Below are 18,646 nucleotides of genomic sequence, written 5' to 3'. Positions count from 1 at the left end.
TGGGTGGAGCCATGCCATATCCTGAGTCATGTCTGGCCATGGGCAATGTGTGTGTGGCTTGTGGTGATGACTTGGTGGCTGTATTCAACACAGTCAGGTACCAGCAAGAGAGCTAAAGAGAGCTTCCTAGAGGCCTCGCCCAATTGACCTTGAAGGTGGGACCTGAGGGGTAAGGGGCTGATAGGGGGAAGCTCCAGGGTTTCCTGCCCTGTCCCAGAGGCTGGCCAGAAAGCAGGAAGGGCAGAGTGGGGAGTAGATTGAAGGAAATGGCTCTAACCCATATATTTGCTCTTTCTACTCAGGGAAGAAACAGAGGCCCATGACCCAGAATCATGGGCGAGAGGACCCTCCTGGGCGCTAGGCTCTGCCAGAAGGAGCCACAGTGGTTGTGGGGAATGGATGCATTTTGGGGCTGGCCTCAGGCCACGGGCACCAAAGGTTCTAACTGAGCTGGTCACTCTGCTCAGGAGGACCCCTGTCCCCTCAGGTCTGGTCCCTGGGGAAGAAGCCTCCCGCACCTGTCTAAACACAGCCTCGGGCCCTGACAGCTCAGGAACACCCACCAAGGTGGGGAGCAGGAGGAGGGTGAGCAGGGGTCTAGCTCATCTGGCCAACCCTCCTGACAGAGGCAGTGCCAGGGAACAGCCAGTGAGGCCTGCAGCCTTCCCAGAGCTGCATCGTGGGTGAGGGCCTGGCTCATGGGGCCTGAGCCGCCCCCACATAAACATACACTCCACAGAAAGAGAGCACACTTGGCACTCAGTGTAAACCAGAGTTCTTGCAAAGGCCTCAACCTGACTCTCCTTTCCTTCCTGCCCTCATTTCCTGCCCTGTCCCCTCACTCACACTCTAGCACCACTGGCCTCCCTGCAGCTCTTCAGATATACCTGGCGCCTTTCCACCTCAGGGCCTTGGCACTGGCTCTGCCCTCCGCTGGGAAGGTGCTTCCCGGAGATGTCTCTCTTTCCTCACACGTCACCTTCTCAGAAAGACCGATTTAAAGTGGCAGCCACCTGCCATGCTCCCCATCTCTCTCTCTCTCTCACTCCTTTTTTCTCGTTAGCACTCACCATCTCATCATATTACATACTGTTGTTATTATTACTGTTATTTATTGTCTGCCTTTTCCACTAGAGGATAAGCCCCTTGAGGGCAGAAGCTTCTCTGTGTCCCTGATGGATCCTGGTACTTGGGAATAGGAGGAGCTTAATGACGATCCCCAGAATGACTGAAGCCATGGGTGAATGAACATGGACACAGCCACAGGATGAGTCCTTTACTGCTCCCCCACCTCTGGGTGGCGCCCCCAGACCCTCCTGAGGCTCTTCCCTCCCTCAGAGGCCTTGCACGCAGACCCCAGCAGGGACAAGGTGGGGCCTACCTTGTAGTACTTGCCGTAGATGTCAGACACCATCATGATGATGGGGAAGCCCATGAACGTGACCAAGGAGAGCTGCCACGAGAGGCTGAACATGAAGACCACCACGCCTGTGACCTTGACCGTGTTCCGTAGGAAGATGTTGATGTTCTGGGAAACCAAGTCGCTGACCATGGTGGTGTCCGAGGTGAGGCGGGAGATGAGGTCCCCTGGAACACAGGCAGCTCAGTTCCCAGTGTGACAACGGGGCCATGCTTGGTGGCGGGGGGGGGGGGGGGGCACCAAGGTGCTTCCAAGATAGGCACCAGGGGGTGTGGGTCTTCCTGGCCTTCCAGGTGGGGAGTGGAGGGGAGGGAAGAAGACATCCCTCCAGGGCTGCTCTGAGCCCAGCCCTCCTTACTAGCATCTCGTGACACCACATTCCACAGTCCAGGAGAGGCAGCAGAGGTTCAGAAAGGGAAGCTTCAGGTAGCACCCCACGGTCTGTCCCTGATGGAGCCAGAACCAAACCCATATCTCCTCCCTGTCACTGGCATAGGGAATAAATCCTCTCTTACCCATGGAGAGAAACAATCATCTGGGTTGGGGGTGGAGAAACTTTCAGCTCTCGCTGGGCTAAGAGCTTCCCAACTCCCCCTACTAGCTCCTACAGCTGTTCCCATTTTAGAGATGAGAAAACAGAGGCTCAGAGAGGTTAGGTCAGGGAATGGTGGAATTAGGGCTGAGACGTGGGCCAGCTGGTCTCAGAATCTGGGATCTTGGCCGGACACTGTACTGCTCTCCCTGTTCTGCCCTGTACCCTGCCCCTCACCCTTCGCCAGAGCTGAGCCTCTCGGGCCACAGGCTTGGCTAGTCCTGGCCCTGTGGTTTCCAGAGAACAGCAGAAAGCAAGGCCTTGGCTCCTGCATAGATCTCGGGTGGCCTGGCCATGGTCCTCCTGCAGTGGCTACAGCCCATACCCAAACCTCAGCCAGCAGGCCAGCTTCCCGGCCTCAGGCAGGGCCTCCTGGGCTGCTTCTATCCTGAACAGGAGAGCAGGAAAAGCCAGCCATCTAATCCCTCAATGTGAGAAAAGCCCACCCTGGCTTGGCCCCCTTGGAAGTTACCCCAGACCGCAGGAGGACCAACCTGTGCGATTCTCATCAAAGAAGCTCATCTCCTGGGACACCAGTGAGCGGAAGAGACGGTTTCGAAGGCGAATGTTCAGTCTGGCAAATATGAGGGTAAAAATGCCACCCCGAATACCTGCGGCAAATGAGCTAATTGCAGATAAGAGATGTTATATATAGCACGACGTCCTTGCGACAACCAACAGTCATAACCCGGCTGCCCCCTCCCGCTGCTGGCAGGCGTGGGCCACTTGCAGGGCAGAGACAGGGAGGGACCTGACCTTGAGCCCCTTTCTAGAGCTGGCACCACCACACAGTCTCCCTTGTTCCCTAGTAAGTCCCCAAGATGAGGGCAAAGAGGACTGTGTTTACTGGGGACTAGGGGTCTGATTTTGCCAGCCGGACCCCTCTTCCTTCCAGAACAGCACAGACAATTCTGTCCCTTGTTTTCTACTTGGAGAGTAGCCAGGCAGGGTGAACGGGGTACCCTCGAGGACCAAAGCCAATTTTAGGGGCAAGAGGGTATGGCTTGAGGGGATTGTTCTAATCAAGTGGATACGGGTTCTAAGCCAGTTTGGTTGCTGGTTACCACGATGACCAGCTGAGTGACAGGCTTACCTGGGGCATTTCTTGGGCAACCCTGACCTATTTTCCCTTAGGAGCTGGCCTCTGACCTCCCTCCCCTGCTGCGGGCCTGGAGGGGCAGGGCGTGGGGTGTGAGCAGGCTACCTGCCGATAGCCAGCAGACACATGACAATGACCGCCGTGCTGAACTGCTCCATGCTCTTCTGGATGACGATGCCATCAATGGCCCGGCCGGTGTAGTAGGGAAGGAAGGTCTCTCCTGCCAGGGGACACGGTGGGCTCAGGGGGCATCTGCAGCAGGGGGGCCCATACCCTTCCTCACAAGCCTCTGGAAGCCTGCACACCACCTGCTCTGCTTACTCCACCGAAGGGGTTTTCTCTCCTGGCAAACTCTTGCTTCTCACCATGGCAGGAGGCAGGGTGGGGCCCCATACTGCTTAATGCCCCCCTCTTTTCAGAGAACAGGAACACAGGAAACAGGGTTATTCAATCTATACAGACTGGCTCACAACAATCTCACAGACTGTTAACAACGCTACCAGGCCTGAGCATACAGCCGTGAGACTCCTGTGCGCTGTTTCATTCCCTCTGCAGGACTCTGCAGCTGGTCCCATTATTACTCCATTTTATAGATGAAGACAGCGAAGCTGAAAGATGAGGCGATGCTTACTGGGCCACATGGCCAAAGTTCACTTCCTTCTGACTGGTGAAGGGCTCAGAATCCAAATTCTAGAACCTCAGAATATGTGGATATTCTGGTTCCAAGCAATGCTGGAAGTTGCCACCCAGCCCCTCTTGGTGGAGTGCCTTACAGTTTGCCATATTATTTCGTACCCATTTTTCCTACCTTATCTTCAGGACAATGCAGGCTGGGTGGGGTAGGAAGAGGGGGCGAGTAGGACATCATCCCCATTTCAGAAGTGAACGGAGACTCCGAGGCTGAATAATTTGCCTGAGGTCACACAGCGCAGGGTGGTAAAAGGAAGGGCCAGGACTCAAACCCAAACTGGCCTCCCATTTGGGGGCTCTTTCCTATCCCTTCCCTCCCAATAATCCAGAAGGCTTGCTCTCATCTTGTGGGAATGAGGGACATGGATCTGAAGGTGGTCAGACCAGGCCGTGTCCTCACGGTCACCACAGTTCTTTCCGTGGGCACAGCCTGGCATACAGTAGGCACTCAGTAAGGGTCAGTGAATGAATCCTGGGCAGGTCTTGCCTGCCCCTCCCTGGCCAGCTGTGCGTGACCGGCTCTGCCTTCTGTGGGCTTCTGCTGCCCTCTGCTGGTCTTGGTGCAGGGACCACAGGGTGGGAATGTAGAAGCCTTGGTCCCCTCAGTCCTTCGCTAGGTGGCGTCTTTCACCTCCACTGTGGAGTCCACCGGAGCTAAAATTCAGCCTCAGTTTACCCGAGGAAGAAAAGGGGAGCTCCAACACCCATGATAATATTATGCACAACAGACACTTAACGGAGCCCTTGGGTAATGGGAACTGCACTGAGCACGTGCGCAAACCCTTGCTGAATCTGCACAAGAATCACAGGAAACTCCAATCCATTGGCATATTCTGTGGCTTCACCTTCAAAATACAGTTGACCTTTGAACGACATGGGTTTGAATTGCGCGGGTCCGCTTACACGCGGGTTTTTTCCATAAATACGGTACAGGACTGTCAATGTATTTTCCCTATGATTTTTCTTAGTAACGTCTTTCCTGTAGCTTCCTTTATTGTAAGAATAGGGTATATAATACATAGAACATATAAAATACATGCTAATCTCCTGGTTTATGTGATCAGTAAGGCTTCTGATCAACGGTAGGCTGCTAGTAGTTAAGCCCTGGGGGAGTCAAGTTAGATGTGAGGGTTTCAACCACTCCGCGCATTGTTCAAGAGTCAACAGTATCTCCAGAATCCAACAGAAACCAGTCTATTTTCCACTCAACACACAGCAGGGCCCCATGAAATCCAAGTCAGACCTTGTCACTCCTTAGGCATCCATCTCATTCAGGGTAAAAGCCAAAGCCTTCAGAGTGGCCAATGGTGCACTACATGATCAGGCACCTGCTACTGCCTCTGACTTCATCTTCTACTCTCTTTCTGCTTCTTCCACTCCCTCCACACACATCCCTCCAGATACACTGGCGTCTTTGCTATCCCCCTACCCCTTTTTTAAGATTTTATTTATTTATTCATGAGAGACACACACAGAGAGGCAGAGACACAGGCAGAGGGAGAAGCAGGCTCCTCACAGGGAGCCCGATGTGGGACTAGATCCCTGGACCGGGATCACACCCTGAGCTGAAGGCAGATGTTCAACTGTTGAGCCACCCAAGCATCCCCTCTTTGTTATTCCTTTCACAAGTAGGCACCTTTCTGCCTCAGGACCTTTGCACAGACTGTTCCCTCTGCCTAGAGCATTGTTAACCTGGGTATCTGCTCCCTCATCTCTTCCAAGACTCAAATGCCCTCCAACAATCCCATAGGTGTGGTATTATCATCCTTCCCATTTTAAAGATGAGAAAACCAAGGCTCAGGTTAAGTCACTTGCTCAAGGTTTTCTACTGGGGTTGCTGTGAAATCCATATCAAAGAATTTCAATTAAAAAAAAAAGAATTTTGGGATCCCTGGGTGGCGCAGCGGTTTAGCACCTGCCTTTGGCCCAGGGCGCGATCCTGGGGACCCGGGATCGAATCCCACGTCGGGCTCCCGGTGCATGGAGCCTGCTTCTCCCTCTGCCTATGTCTCTGCCTCTCTCTCTCTCTATCATAAATAAATAAAAATTAAAAAAAAAAAGAATTTCAATTTAATAGGAGATGTTCATGGGCAGCCTGGGTGGCTCAGCAGTTTAGCGCTGCCTTCAGCCCAGGGTGTGATCCTGGAGACCCGGGATCAAGTCCCACATCGGGAGAGCCTGCTTCTCCCTCTGCCTGGGTCTCTGCCTCTCTTTCTCTGCCTGTGTCTCTCATGAATAAATAAATAAATTCTTAAAAAAAAAAAAAGAGATGCTCTGCACTAAAACTAACCTTTTGTCACAATGGGCAGTTTTTCTTTTAGATTAGGAGGTTTCAGAAAAAGCTGGCCCCACCTGGGTGCTTGTTGTTGGAGAATAATTATCCATAGTCACAGTCCCTAACCTGTGTGGAGCAGCATGCTACAGCTTACCCAACTCTCACAAGAGCCCAACAAAACCCCACTTTTGGGATGAGAAACGGAGGTGTGGCCAGGTTCACTAACCTTGCTTCAAGTTATCAGTGTAGTTGGGGGCCTGATCTCAAGTCCAAGCCCTTAACCTCGCTGCAATCCTACAGGCTGGCAAACTCTGCCAGGCTGTATTTTAGGACATCTTTATTCCCCGAGCTCACAGCAGCTGACAACAAGGCCCCAGCAGGAGGGGGGAAATGAGGTCATGGGTGACATCTGCCCACATAGGCAGGATGGTCATGTGTTCCTTCATTCAGTCAGCATGCCTCTGTGCCAGGTTTTGGTGGGGGGACTCCAAGGGCCTCAAAGCCTGGTAGTGGAGGGAGGACAGTAGGCACATGACTTTCACATCACCAGTGCTACAACCAAGGTGCAGATAAAAGGTCACAATCAATAGACTCCAAGAAGGCTTCTCGGAGGAGGAGACAATCTGGACCTTGAAACATGAGTGGGAGAAACTATCTTGTTAAATGAAAAGGGGTCATTCCAATACCCACAGTCACTACAATTTATTGGGAACTTACTATGTGCCAGGACCTGTCTGCAGTGTCTTATTCATATTAACTTATTGAACCTCATAAGCCCCTATTGTGTTGGGTACTTTTATGATGCCCATTTTATAGATGAGGAGACTGAGACCTAGCAAGATTAAGTAACTTGCATAAAACCACACAGCGGTTGAGGGGTTGGGGCTGAGAGGGCAGAGGGGCAGCTCTGGGGCTTGCCTGTCCTCTCTGAGAACATTCTGGCTTTGGGGCTGCTCCCAGATGCTGTCTGTTAAATATATAACAACTCAAAAAGGCTGACATTCCTGAGCAATTGCTGTACCGTACCAAGCTCTGTACCTGTCCTTCTATATGTTTTTTTCAAGCTTTCCAATGTCATGAAACATGGATGATGCTAACAATCCCCATTTCACAGAAGCAAGACTCTGAAAGGTCCAATCACTTGCCCACAGGCACACAGCCAGGTAAGGAAGAGACTACAATGTATGTCCAGAACTTGTTGCCCCTCAAACCCATGGCATTTTGACCTTGAGATGTCACCTTCCCACCTGCCTTGTCCAAGCAAGTGCTCTCACACTGTTTGGGCCAGAGCCATAGTAACAAATACATTTTACATGACAAACCAGGACACACGTACATAGAGAGGCACATGTAACTAAGATAAAAGTTTCACCAAACAGTACTTACTCTTACTACAGACTACATAGTCTGACAATCTCTTGTATATTCTGCTTTGTTACAAAAAATGCTTTGACCCAGTGATGCCACTTCCAGGAATTTATCCTACAATTATACCCACATTTATATGTGTATGGACAACATTATTTTACTGCAAGAGAAAGGACTCAAAATGACTCAAGGGGCCAATAAAAGGAGACCAACTAAATAATCTTTGATATGGCCTTATAGTGGACTATTATACAGCCAAATAAAAGAATGAGGCAGTGATTGGAAATTTCTAAAATATATTGTTAAGTGGAAAAAAACAGACACAAAATACCATGTGAGAAGTAGTGAGATTAACAGGTTTGTTTTCACCTGTAGCTTCCACTGGAAACACTGGAAGAATATACAAGGAATGAATAAAAGTCGTCTTCCACCCACGTGGAAGCTTCCCGAACACTTTTCTGCAGTTAGCCGTAGGCAGGGAGATCAGGGTGGTCAGAGGCAGAATTAGGGATGAAACTCTCAATATTTACCTTTTCACACCAATCTGATGTTTCAACCATGTGAATAAAACATTAAAGATCTGCGAGGAAGTAAGCGGTGGTTATGACCTCCTAAATCACTTTCCTGGGCCCCCTCGCTCCCCACTTACCCAGAGCCGCCACGATGAGGAAGAAGGAGGCCGCCACGAGGAAGGCCACATCAGGCTTGGTGTAGGACAGCAGCTTTTGGAGCGTAGCCCCAGATGCCTGCTCCCGTGGGGGCCGGTCCTCCCCAGGGAAGCCCTCCGCCTCAGCCTCTGTCCCCGGCTCCAGGGCCTTGGCGTCCGGCCGCACTGTGGACAGCAGCCACCAGAGCAGGAAGGATGCAGCAAGCGAGATGTACGTCCACACGAAGAGGGCCCAGAACCACGGGTCCCGGACCGGCTTGCGTACCTCGGAGAAGAGCAGCAGCTTCACCATGGTATAGATGCCCACGAAGAGGCATACGAGGGCAATGACTGTCCAGGAGGCCCGAAGCCGCCGAGGCCCCAGGGCGCTGTTCTTGGCCACACCAATGGTGGCTCCCAGCAGCAGGCAGCTGCGGTATAGGCAGGCTGCCCAGAGGTCCAGTACTGAGTCAAAGATGTTGAAATGACGGATGTCCTCCAGTAGGCTGCGGTCCAGGTGGCTAAGGATGTAGATGGCTGTGGTCATGCCGACATCCGTGCTCATGAAGGCCAGGGTCATCACCACTGCCTTCCACAGCTGCATCCTGCTGGCTAGTGGTGGGCAGGTGCTGAGGAGTGGGCTCTAGCTCATGGGGGCAAGGCCATTGTCCATGGGATGAGGCCAGACCTATAGGGGCAACAGGGCAAGGAGTTCAAGTTTGTGACTCGTTAGCTGTGTGACTGTGAGCAAGTCACTTGAAACTCCGTGCCTCGGTCTCATCTGTAGGATGGCAATGATAAGGGTACTGAAGTCACAGGACTGTTGTGAAGATCCCATTCATTTAAGGAGTGTTTACGGAGTACCAATGTTTATTGGATGGGCCAGACTTTATTCTTTGTTTTGGGACTTAACAATGAATAAAACCAAAGATCCCTGATTTTGTGGAGATGATACACCCGTGTCAGAGACAGAGAGACATAATAAGTAAATGAAACAGTATGTTAAGAGATAAGGGCTGGGGGAGGAATGGGGTGCAGGGGATGGGAGGAGATAGGTAGGTAAGAGCAATTATAAATTGGGGGTCCAGGGAGACCTCACTGTAAAGATAACACTTGAACAAGATTGAAAAGAAATGGGGTGTCTGGGTGACTCAGTTGATTGAGCGTCTGCCTTCGACTCAGGTCATGATCTCAGGGTCCTGGGATTGAGCCTCACATCGGGCTCCCTGCTCAGTGGGGAGTTTGCTTCTCCCTCTCCCCCTGCTCATGCTTTTTCTCAAATAAATAAATAAAATCTTTAAAAAAGAAAAAAAAAGACTGAAAGGAGGTGAGGGAGTCCACCACGTGGATATCTGGGGGGAAAGCATCTGCTGGAGGAACAGATGGTGCCACAGCCCTGAGGTAGGTAGGGTATGCTGATGTGCTTGAAGGAGGCAAGGACCCCACGGGGTCAGGGAGGGGGGGGGGATCTGTAGGATTTTTCAGATGAAATAGAGATAAGCAAGAGGGCAATAAATGGTCACTGCTTTTACTACTAGTATTAGCATAAGCTGTACTACAATACATGACTACTAATTCCTCTGAACCTGTTTCCTCATTTTTAAAACAGCATGAGTTTTAGTGCATGAACATCTGTTCTGGGCACAATGCCTGGCACATAATTGTTGATTGTTACCACTGTATACAGTGGGTGTTTAATAAATGTTTGCTTACTTCTCTCCTCCCTAAATCAGGCCTTCCATCTCCCCAAATGAACTTTTACTTTCTCAGACCAAGATAGGGGGTGGCTGCAGGCCCTAGAGCAATCCAGGGACTTTTGCATCTGCCTGGAAGTTTCCAGAATATCTTCCTTCAGCCCAGGCTGCCCTTCACCCCCAGACTAAGGCCCTTTTGGCTTTCTGGAGCTTGATGTCCACTTTGTTCAAACCCTCCACATTGGGCCCTCTGGTACTGAGCCAGTGTCTGGGAGACCCCAGAAGCTGCAGGTATACCATAGGATGTGGGCCTGGTGGCAAGTTTGGAAGTGGGGTCTATCCAGGGCAGGATGGAGACTGGACTGTGGGTACACCTCTGAGTGCTACCTCTTTACTGAGTGCCATCCCTTTTCTTCCTGGGGTTTTTGTCTCCCCATCTGCAAAGTGGGCAAAGTTCTGGAATCCCCAAGTGGAGAGGGGTGGCATGGAACACCAGGAGCAGTCACTCTGAGTAGTGACTGGGAAAGGGTCAGCTCTGGTGCCCAAAGGCTATTGGTTCATGTTCTGGAATGACAGAAACCCCACACATCCCATGAGGCAGTTGTTTCCACATTCCCATATATAGTTGGGGAAACTGAGGCACAGGGAGGCTAAAGCATGTGCCCATATCACTCTGCCAACAAAGGCCCAAGTCAGGACTTGAACCAGTATGTGAAAGATCCCACCACCTAACTCTCAACCTCTGTACTGCATGCCTGGCACACATCAGGTGCCTAATAAGTATAAGCAAACAGTTATGTAACACAGCCCTTCCTGTGGGCCTGGCCTTTTTTTTTTTTTTTTTTTTTTTAGATTTTATTGGGGGACGTCTGGATGGCTCAGTGGCTGAGCATCTGCCCTTAGTTAAGGGAGTAATCCTGGGGTCCTGGGATGGAGTCTCACATTGGGCTCCCTGTAGGGAGCCTGCTTGTTCCTGTGCCTATGTCTCTGCCTCTCTCTCTGGGTCTCTCATGAATAAATTTTATTCACCCAGGCATTCCATGGGCCTGGCCTTTTATATAATTAAAATTTTTTTTCTAAATAGCATTTTATTTATTTTATTTTATTATTTTTATTTTTTTATTTTATCATTTCATTTCATTTCATTTCATTTTATTTTATAAGTAGGCTCCATGCCCAGCATGGGGCTTGAACTGACGACCCTGAGATCAAGAGTTGCATGCACTACCGATGGAGCCAGCCAGGTGCCCCAGGCCTGGCCTTTTATATAGGCCTTGCACTTATATGTGTTTGCTTATTTAATCCTTGTAGCAACTTGTGAGATTTGACTATCGTCATCCCCATTTAGCAGATGGAGAAATTGAATCCCAGAGAAGTTACAGACTTGTGCAAGATCATACAACTGGTGAGTAGCAGAGCTAGGATTTGAACCCAGAGCTTTCTGGCTCCAGAATCTGGGCTCTAAACTATTAAGCTAAAACACTTACCAATATATCAAGTCCTAGGGCACATGGGCAGCTCAGTGGTTGGGTGTCTGCCTTTGGCTCAGGTCATGATTCCGGGGTCCTGGGATCAAGTCCCACATCAGGTTCCCCACAGGGAGCCTGCTTCTCCCTCTGCTAGTGCTGATAAGGAGTGTTTGTCAAAGGAAAATAGAATCTGCATCAGAGGCAGAGTGGCTGGCATCCATGATGAGGGTAACAGTGACAGCAACAATACCAGTCACTGACCCTGACTGATGTAAACGTGTGTTTAGCACTGTTCTGAGTGATTTAAATGCATAAATTGGGATCCCTGGGTGATGCAGCGGTTTGGCACCTGCCTTTGGCCCAGGGCGCGATCCTGGAGACCCGGGATCGAATCCCACATCGGGCTTCCGGTGCATGGAGCCTGCTTCTCCCTCTGCCTGTGTCTCTGCCTCTCTCTCTCTCTCTCTGTGTGACTATCATAAATAAATAAAAATTTAAATGCATAAATCTTCACAAAAATCCTGTGAGGTAGGTTTTCTTATTATCCCCATTTTACAATCAAGAAAACTGAGGCACAGAGAGGTTAAGTGAACTGTCCCAGATCACACAGCTAGGAAGTGGCAGAGCTGGGATGTGAACCCAGGCTGTGAAGTTCCAAAGTCTGTGTTCTCAAATCCAAAGCACTAATGCCTCAAAGAAGCCTCTCCAGGGGTAGGCAAGACCCTCTAATGATGCTCCAGGTGGGCGGGTCTGAGATGCAGAAAGGACCCAGGGGCGTGACAGTCCCCAAACCTGGGCCCCGCCTAGAGCCCAGCACCTCCAGGTAGACTCAAGTCAGTGCCAGAGAAGGCTCTTTTGTCAGCAGCTGCACCCTTCATGGGAAGTCAGGGCCGAATGGACCAAGGGCAGGGGATAGAGCAGGGGTGGGGACGGGGGAAGCAGACACCACCTGCCCAGTCCCTTGTTCTACCCCAAGCCCAGCTGGGCTGCTAGCAAAGACTCCAATCTGCTGCAATGCAGAGGCCTCAGGAAGCCAGCGAGTAGGTGAGTCTGAGTCGGAGCCCAGAGAGGGATGCTCCTGGCCCGGTGCCGCACCAGGCCTCCTGGCCAAGCCACTGCCTGCTACCCCAGGCCCTGCCAGCCACTTTGGGTGTTACTCACCTTTTGGTGGGCACAAGGAGTTCTTTGGCCCTGGAAGGGAGCTGGGGGTTCAGATGTGGGACAGGAGGCAGTTCTGAAAGAGACCAGCTGAGGGACTTGGCCCACACTTCCTGTCCCCACACCCCATCACTGGGGGAGTTCCTTTCCAGCAAACACCCCTCCACTTGGGGTAATGTCAACCCCATTTGACAGCCACCAACATGGGGACCTCAGCTGTTTATCTTCACTGGAATAAGCAGAGTTTCACACTCCAGCACCACAGACTATCTGAACCACAGCATGCAGATGGAGAAATTGAGGCACAGAAAGGCAGTGAAGCCTGTCTGCAGTCACCCAGCAAGCTGAGGACAGAGCAGCTAGAGCACCAGGGTCCCATATTCCCAAGTGCTGAGTCCTTGTGCTCTAGTCTCTGATGGAGCAGAATCCAACTCAGCTCAGGTTACAGCCCTCAGTAGGGACAGGCGACTCTGTTATTTTTAAAGTTACTGAGCCGGAGGGTGACGGGGACAAGACCACCAGCCAAGACTGTGAGGAGGGGCTGCTTGGAGGCACATCCTTGCCTGCTCTCCCGCTGCCTGACCTGGAGGATGCGGCTGAGCTCAGGCAGGTGGAGCTGGAGGGCAAAGTGTGAGCGCATGGGTGACAAGAGTGGCCTGAGGGACAAGGACAAGGTGGTGGCCAGAGGCCAGAGCAGGCACTGCCCAAGATGTGACAGGCCCAGGAAGACAGGGGCAACTCATCTTGCTCCCAGATGCTAAAGAATGGCACAGAGTTAGCAAATGACCCTATCCCCACAGGAGGTCCTGCCAAAGGCTTTTAATCTCAGCAGAAATGGTGGTTGGGGCACCTCTGGCTGTCAGCTGCACAGAGGGAAAGTCTGCAACACCCAGGAGGTAACAAATGACAATTATTATTACAATCATAACAGCTACCATTTATGGAGTGCTACAAACCGCCACACAATGGGCCAAGTGCCCGGCACCTCCCATTCCAGTTCATCCTCGCCACTCTTGTGGGAGGTCCTCACCTAATCACCCCCACTTTGCAGATGGGCAAACGGAGGCCTGGGGAGGTTAAGCGGCATGCAGAGAAAAGGCAAAGGCAGGACTGAAATCTAACACTGGACCTTCTGGGTGGGACGTGTCCAGGCTACTTGGGAACCACGACAAAAGGGTCCTCAAGGATCTAGGTGGCCCAAGCAGCTTGGTTCACACCTCACTTGGTAAACTTTTCACCCCAAAGTTGTCATTGCCCAGCCACAGAAAGGCCCATTCACTGCTCAGCAAACACTGGCTAACAGAGGGTGGTGTCATCCTGAGGCTTCCAGACGTGGGGCCAGGACTGGGCTGAATCCACTTTGTTCCAGCCTGACTCCGGCCTTGCTCAGCCCACCACATCTCATGCTGGCACCTCTCAGAGACTTGGGAAAGTTGTTTCAGGTAACTCGTGGCTCTAGGCGAAGGCAATCTGGGGGAGCTACCGCGGCCTTCCTACAACCCTCCTCCCATCACCAGGCACCTGCCCTCTGAAGGGATGGAGGCCACTCTATCTCCAGGGGGTGGGGCAGAGGGTAGAAGATGGTGAATCCTGTCAGACCAGCTAAAAGCTATCTTAAATGGGATCAGGCCTGGGAAGGGGGCATCCTGTTTTAACACGGACCCAGAAATAAGGGAGGAGCCTCTGGAAGCCCACAGGCCTACTGCCAGGGTGGATGCGTGTGGAACGCCAGCCCACTGGCCCACGCGGGAGACTGGGGAAACGTTGGCCAAGATCCGCAGGCCCAGGTCGCATCCCCACCCCCACCCCCCGCCGCCTCTGCCACACTGCCACAGCCAGGGTGCTCAGGATCCGTGGGCAGGCGCCGCTGTGGAACGTGGTGAGCCCTGGCAAGTCGCGCCAGTCCGATCCTGGGGGAGTACCGCCATCCCAGGATCCTCCCCAAAAGGCACTCTCACCATTTTCCAAGAGGCAGCGGCGCGTGAGGAGTTAAAAAAAAAAAAAAGCAACATTCGCCCTGCGGGCGTGGAAAGGATGCTGCTGCAGGGATGGGGGGCTGGGACCGCAGCCGAGGGCGCCTGGGGACAGGGGCAGGGGCCAGGGGCTCCCAGAAGGCTGCCACCTTCAACAGTGAAGCCTACTCTACCTCTGAGGCAGGGGTCCCAGACGCCCCCTGCCTGTGTCCGGCTTGGCACCCCGGGCCGAGAACGACCTGTTCGGGAGTCCCGGGGGCCAAGCTCTTACCTGTTACCTCACCTGACACCAGGTGAGCCGTGGGGAGGGGGCGCAGCGGGCTCGGGTCGTCAGGGGCGCAGGTTCCGTGCAGCTCATTGGAGACTGCACCCGGCGCTGCACTCGCTCGCTCCTCCCGCCGCTCCTCCCCGCCTCTCACCCGCGCTGCGCCGCTGCAAGGTCGGAGCCGAGCGGGGCGGGCGCCCGGGCGAGCTGACGGCAGGGGCGGGACCTCCCGGGAGGGGCCAGAGTTAGCGCCCGCCCACCTGCGACGAGCCCCGCCCCCGGCGGCCGAGCCCCGCCCCGCCCCGCCCCGCCCCGCCCCGCCCCCCAGCTCTGTGCTCCGCCGTCCGGAGGCCCCGGGCCCAACCTGAGCCGACGGAAATGGCCTGACCTGGTGGGGGCGCCAGCTCTTTAATGGGTCTTTTCCTCTGGAGGGACAACTTGCCAGCCCATGAGGGTGGGGGTTATGATCTTTCCTTCTTTCCTTCCTTCCTTCATTCCTTCCTTCCCTCCTTCCTCCCTCTCTCCCTCCCTCTTTGAATTTCTCCGTCTCTCTCTCTTTCTTCCAACAAACATTTGTCCAGCACCTACGATGTGCCTTGTGCCATTCTAAGCTTTTGAGATGCAACAGTGAACAGAACAGAATCCCTGCCCTCCTGGAGTTGGCACTCTAGGGAGGGAGTCAAGCAATATATAATAATATATCATATATTATATAATAATATATAATAAGTAAATTACACCTGTTGGAAGGGAATACATTTTATAGAGGAAAAATAGAGCAGGATGACAGGGATTGGAAGAGGGGAAAGAGCAATACCTACTGAGTGATTGCTAGGTTCTGGGTGCTAGGAATAGGCTGAGTGTGAAGAAAAGGAAAACTCCCATCCTTTGTAGGGTAGAGGAGACAGGAAATCAACAAGTAAACACATAAGATAATTTCATTAAGTGCTAAGTGCCATAAAGGAATAAAACTGGGTGTGGCCATGGAAAATGACACAGGACTACTTGAGCTGGGAAGGGCACTCTGGGAAACAGTGAGCAGGCTTCTAGGCAAAGGGTGTGGCCTGAACCAAAGCGGGTAGAGAGTATAGTTCAAGGTCCAGAGGGGAGGTAAGTAGGGCAACATATCACCTCACCTCTCCATCCTTCAAAGGCTTAAAGCACTCTGAATTTATTTTTTATTTTTTATTTTTTTTAAGCACTCTGAATTTATAATAGCCTCTGCCACTCCCGTGGGACAACCTCCTTCAAGGAGAATTTGGCAAAAGTCAGACTTTAAAAAACATTATTTGGGGGAAGCTAGTAGGAATTTCTTCTATAGATAAAAGAAGACTGGTGGCGTCTGGAGCAAAGATAGTAGTTTGCAGATAGTTACTGTAGTAGCAAAACTCTGAAAATAACCTAAGTACCCTTCCATGGGGGAACTGGCCAAATCATTACAGAGCACGGCTCAAAAGAACCACCCTGTGGCAGGGGAAGAAACAGTATATGTATGTATGTATGTATTCACCTGTATACAAAGGTTATATAAAGGTATGGAATGACCTCCTAAATTGATTGAAAACAAGGGACAAAAAAAAAAAAAGAAAACAATGGACAGAATAAAGTTGGAGTATGTTAATGTTTTGGCAAAAACAGAAGCAAATATATGATTGTACATGAAGAAAATATCCTGGATGGACTATCCACGAGTCAGAGTGACTCAGAGCTGGGTCCAGATCCAGGCTCTGTTATTTTTGCTGTGTGAAAACAGCCAATACAATATTGAAGGAGAAAAAGAAAGGCTAAGGACTGACGCTACCCAACTTCAAGACTTACTATAAAGCTACAGTAATCAAGACAGTGTGGTTTCGATGAACGAATAGACACATGGATCAATGGAACAATATAGAGAGTCCAGAAATAGACTCAAATATAGTCAACTGATCTTTGACAAAGGAGCAAAGGCAGTACAATGGAATAAGCACAATCTTTTCAACAAATGGTGCCTGACCAACTGGACATCCATGTGCAAAAAAAAAAAAAAATCTAGACTCAGATTTTACACCTTTCACAAAAATTAACTCAAAATGGGCCACAGAACTGACTGTAAAATGCAAAACTATAAAACTCTTAGAAGATAAGATAGGAAAAAAATCTAGATTTTGTTGGTTCTGAAGATGATTTTTGGGTGCAACATTTAAGACATGATTCATGAAAAAACTGATAAGCTGAACTTCATTACAATTAAAAATTTCTGCTCTGCAAAGATACTGTCAAGAGAATAAGACAAACCATAGACTGGGAGAGAGTATTTACCAAAAATATATCTGATAAAGGTCTGTTATCCAAAATACACAAAAATATTTAAAACCCAACAACACCCAAAGATACTGATGCGGTTTTGAAACGCCGGAACACCTGCACCCCAATGTTTATAGCAGCAATGTCCACAATAGCCAAACTGTGGAAGGACCCTCGGTGTCCATCGAAAGATGAATGGATAAAGAAGATGTGGTCTATATGTACAATGGAATATTACTCAGCCATTAGAAACGACAAATACCCACCATTTGCTTTGATGTGGGTGGAACTGGAGGGTATTATGCTGAGTGAAATAAGTCAATCGGAGAAGGACAAACATTATATGGTCTCATTCATTTGGAGAATATAAAAAAATAGTGAAAGGGAATAAAGGGGAAAGGAGTGAAAATATCAGTGAGGATGACAGAACATGAGAGACTCCTAACTCTGGGAAACAAACAAGGGATAGTGGAAAGGGAGGTGGGCGGGGTGTTGGGGTTACTGGGTGACGGGCACAGAGGGGCGCAGTTGACGGAATGAGCACTGGGTGATATGCTGTATGTTGGCAAATTGAACTCCAAATAAATAAACAAACAAACAAACAAACAAGTAAATAAGAAAGGGAGAGCAAAAGCAAGGGGAGGGGCAGAGGGAGAGAGAGAAGCAGCCTCACTGCTGGGCAGGGATCACCATGTGGGGCTCGATCTCAGGACTCTGGGATCATGACTTGAGCAAAGCCAGACGCTTAACCAACTGAGCCACCCAGGTGCCCCTGGTAGTTTGCTTTTTTTTAATGCTATAAAGAATGTGACCTTTTCACAAAATATAACATAGTAATGATGATAGGGATTCTTGGTGGGGTCTCAGCAGGAGTTGAAAGTACTGGCCTGTTTTGTGGGTCTTGTCTCCTTGTGAAACATCGGTTTCTCAGAAAGCCCTTCTTATTTTGGAAAGTGATTTTAGAAACCAAGATCTGGGCACTAGGTGTGGTTGTTTCTCCTGGGGCGTTGTTGCCTCTAGGTCGGGTCAGCAATAAGTGTGTGTATGTTCACCTGTGTATCTTCATTAAACTAAATATGAGTTCGAAGAAAAAAAAAAACCCAACAACAAAAAGAAAACCACCGAATTTTAAAAAGAAGCAAAAGACCTGAACAGACACCTCACCAAACAAGATATACAGATGGCAGACAAACATATGAAATGATGCTCAACATCATGTCATTAGGAACTTGCAAATTAAAACAATGTGGTATCATTGCCTATCTAATAGAATTGCTAAGATCCAAAACACCGACAACACCAAATGCTGGTGAAGATGTGGAGCAACAGGAATTCTCATTTACTGCTGGTAGGAATGCAAATGGTACAGTTACTTTTGAAGAGCTTAGTGGTTTCTTATAAAACTAAACATATCCTTACTGTATGATTCAGCAATCATGCCTCTAGGTATTTACCCAACTGAGCTGAAAACTTATGTCCACATAAAAGCCTGAAAGTGGATGTTTATGGCAGCTTTATTCATAATTGCCCAAACTTGGAAGCAAGCAAGATGTCCTTCAGTAGGTGAATGGATAAACTGTGGTACATTCAGACAATGCAGTATTATTCAGTTATTAAGCCATGAAAAGACACAGAGGAAACACAAATGCTTATTACTATGTGAAAGAAGGCAATCTGAAAAGGCTATACAATGATACAATTCTATGACATCTGG

The 18,646-nt window shown here is 50.3% G+C and overlaps 1 protein-coding gene across 5 annotated transcripts in view; it reads right to left on the bottom strand.

Moving 5' to 3' along the window:
- The window catches only part of ABCB9 (ATP binding cassette subfamily B member 9), a 30,051-nt gene extending 15,214 nt beyond the window's left edge, over window positions 1-14,837 (bottom strand). The window contains exons 1-5 of one of the 5 annotated variants that reach the window (XM_077875394.1): window positions 14,668-14,837; window positions 8,094-8,778; window positions 3,217-3,331; window positions 2,507-2,637; window positions 1,382-1,587 (exon numbers count right to left, since the gene is read on the bottom strand). In XM_077875394.1, coding sequence (XP_077731520.1) covers window positions 1,382-1,587; window positions 2,507-2,637; window positions 3,217-3,331; window positions 8,094-8,694 — 1,053 coding nt within the window. In that variant the 5' untranslated portion in view covers window positions 8,695-8,778; window positions 14,668-14,837. Of the gene's footprint in view, window positions 1-1,381; window positions 1,588-2,506; window positions 2,638-3,216; window positions 3,332-8,093; window positions 8,779-14,655 lie in introns of all 5 variants that reach the window. The other 4 variants (XM_077875395.1, XM_077875391.1, XM_077875390.1 and 1 more) reach the window with 4 other exon arrangements.
- Window positions 14,838-18,646: the final 3,809 nt, after the last annotated feature.

The sequence above is a fragment of the Canis aureus genome, chromosome 27 (genome assembly GCF_053574225.1).
Source record: "Canis aureus isolate CA01 chromosome 27, VMU_Caureus_v.1.0, whole genome shotgun sequence".
NCBI classification, from domain to species: domain Eukaryota; kingdom Metazoa; phylum Chordata; class Mammalia; order Carnivora; family Canidae; genus Canis; species Canis aureus.
This window is presented reverse-complemented; position numbering and strand designations above follow the sequence as displayed.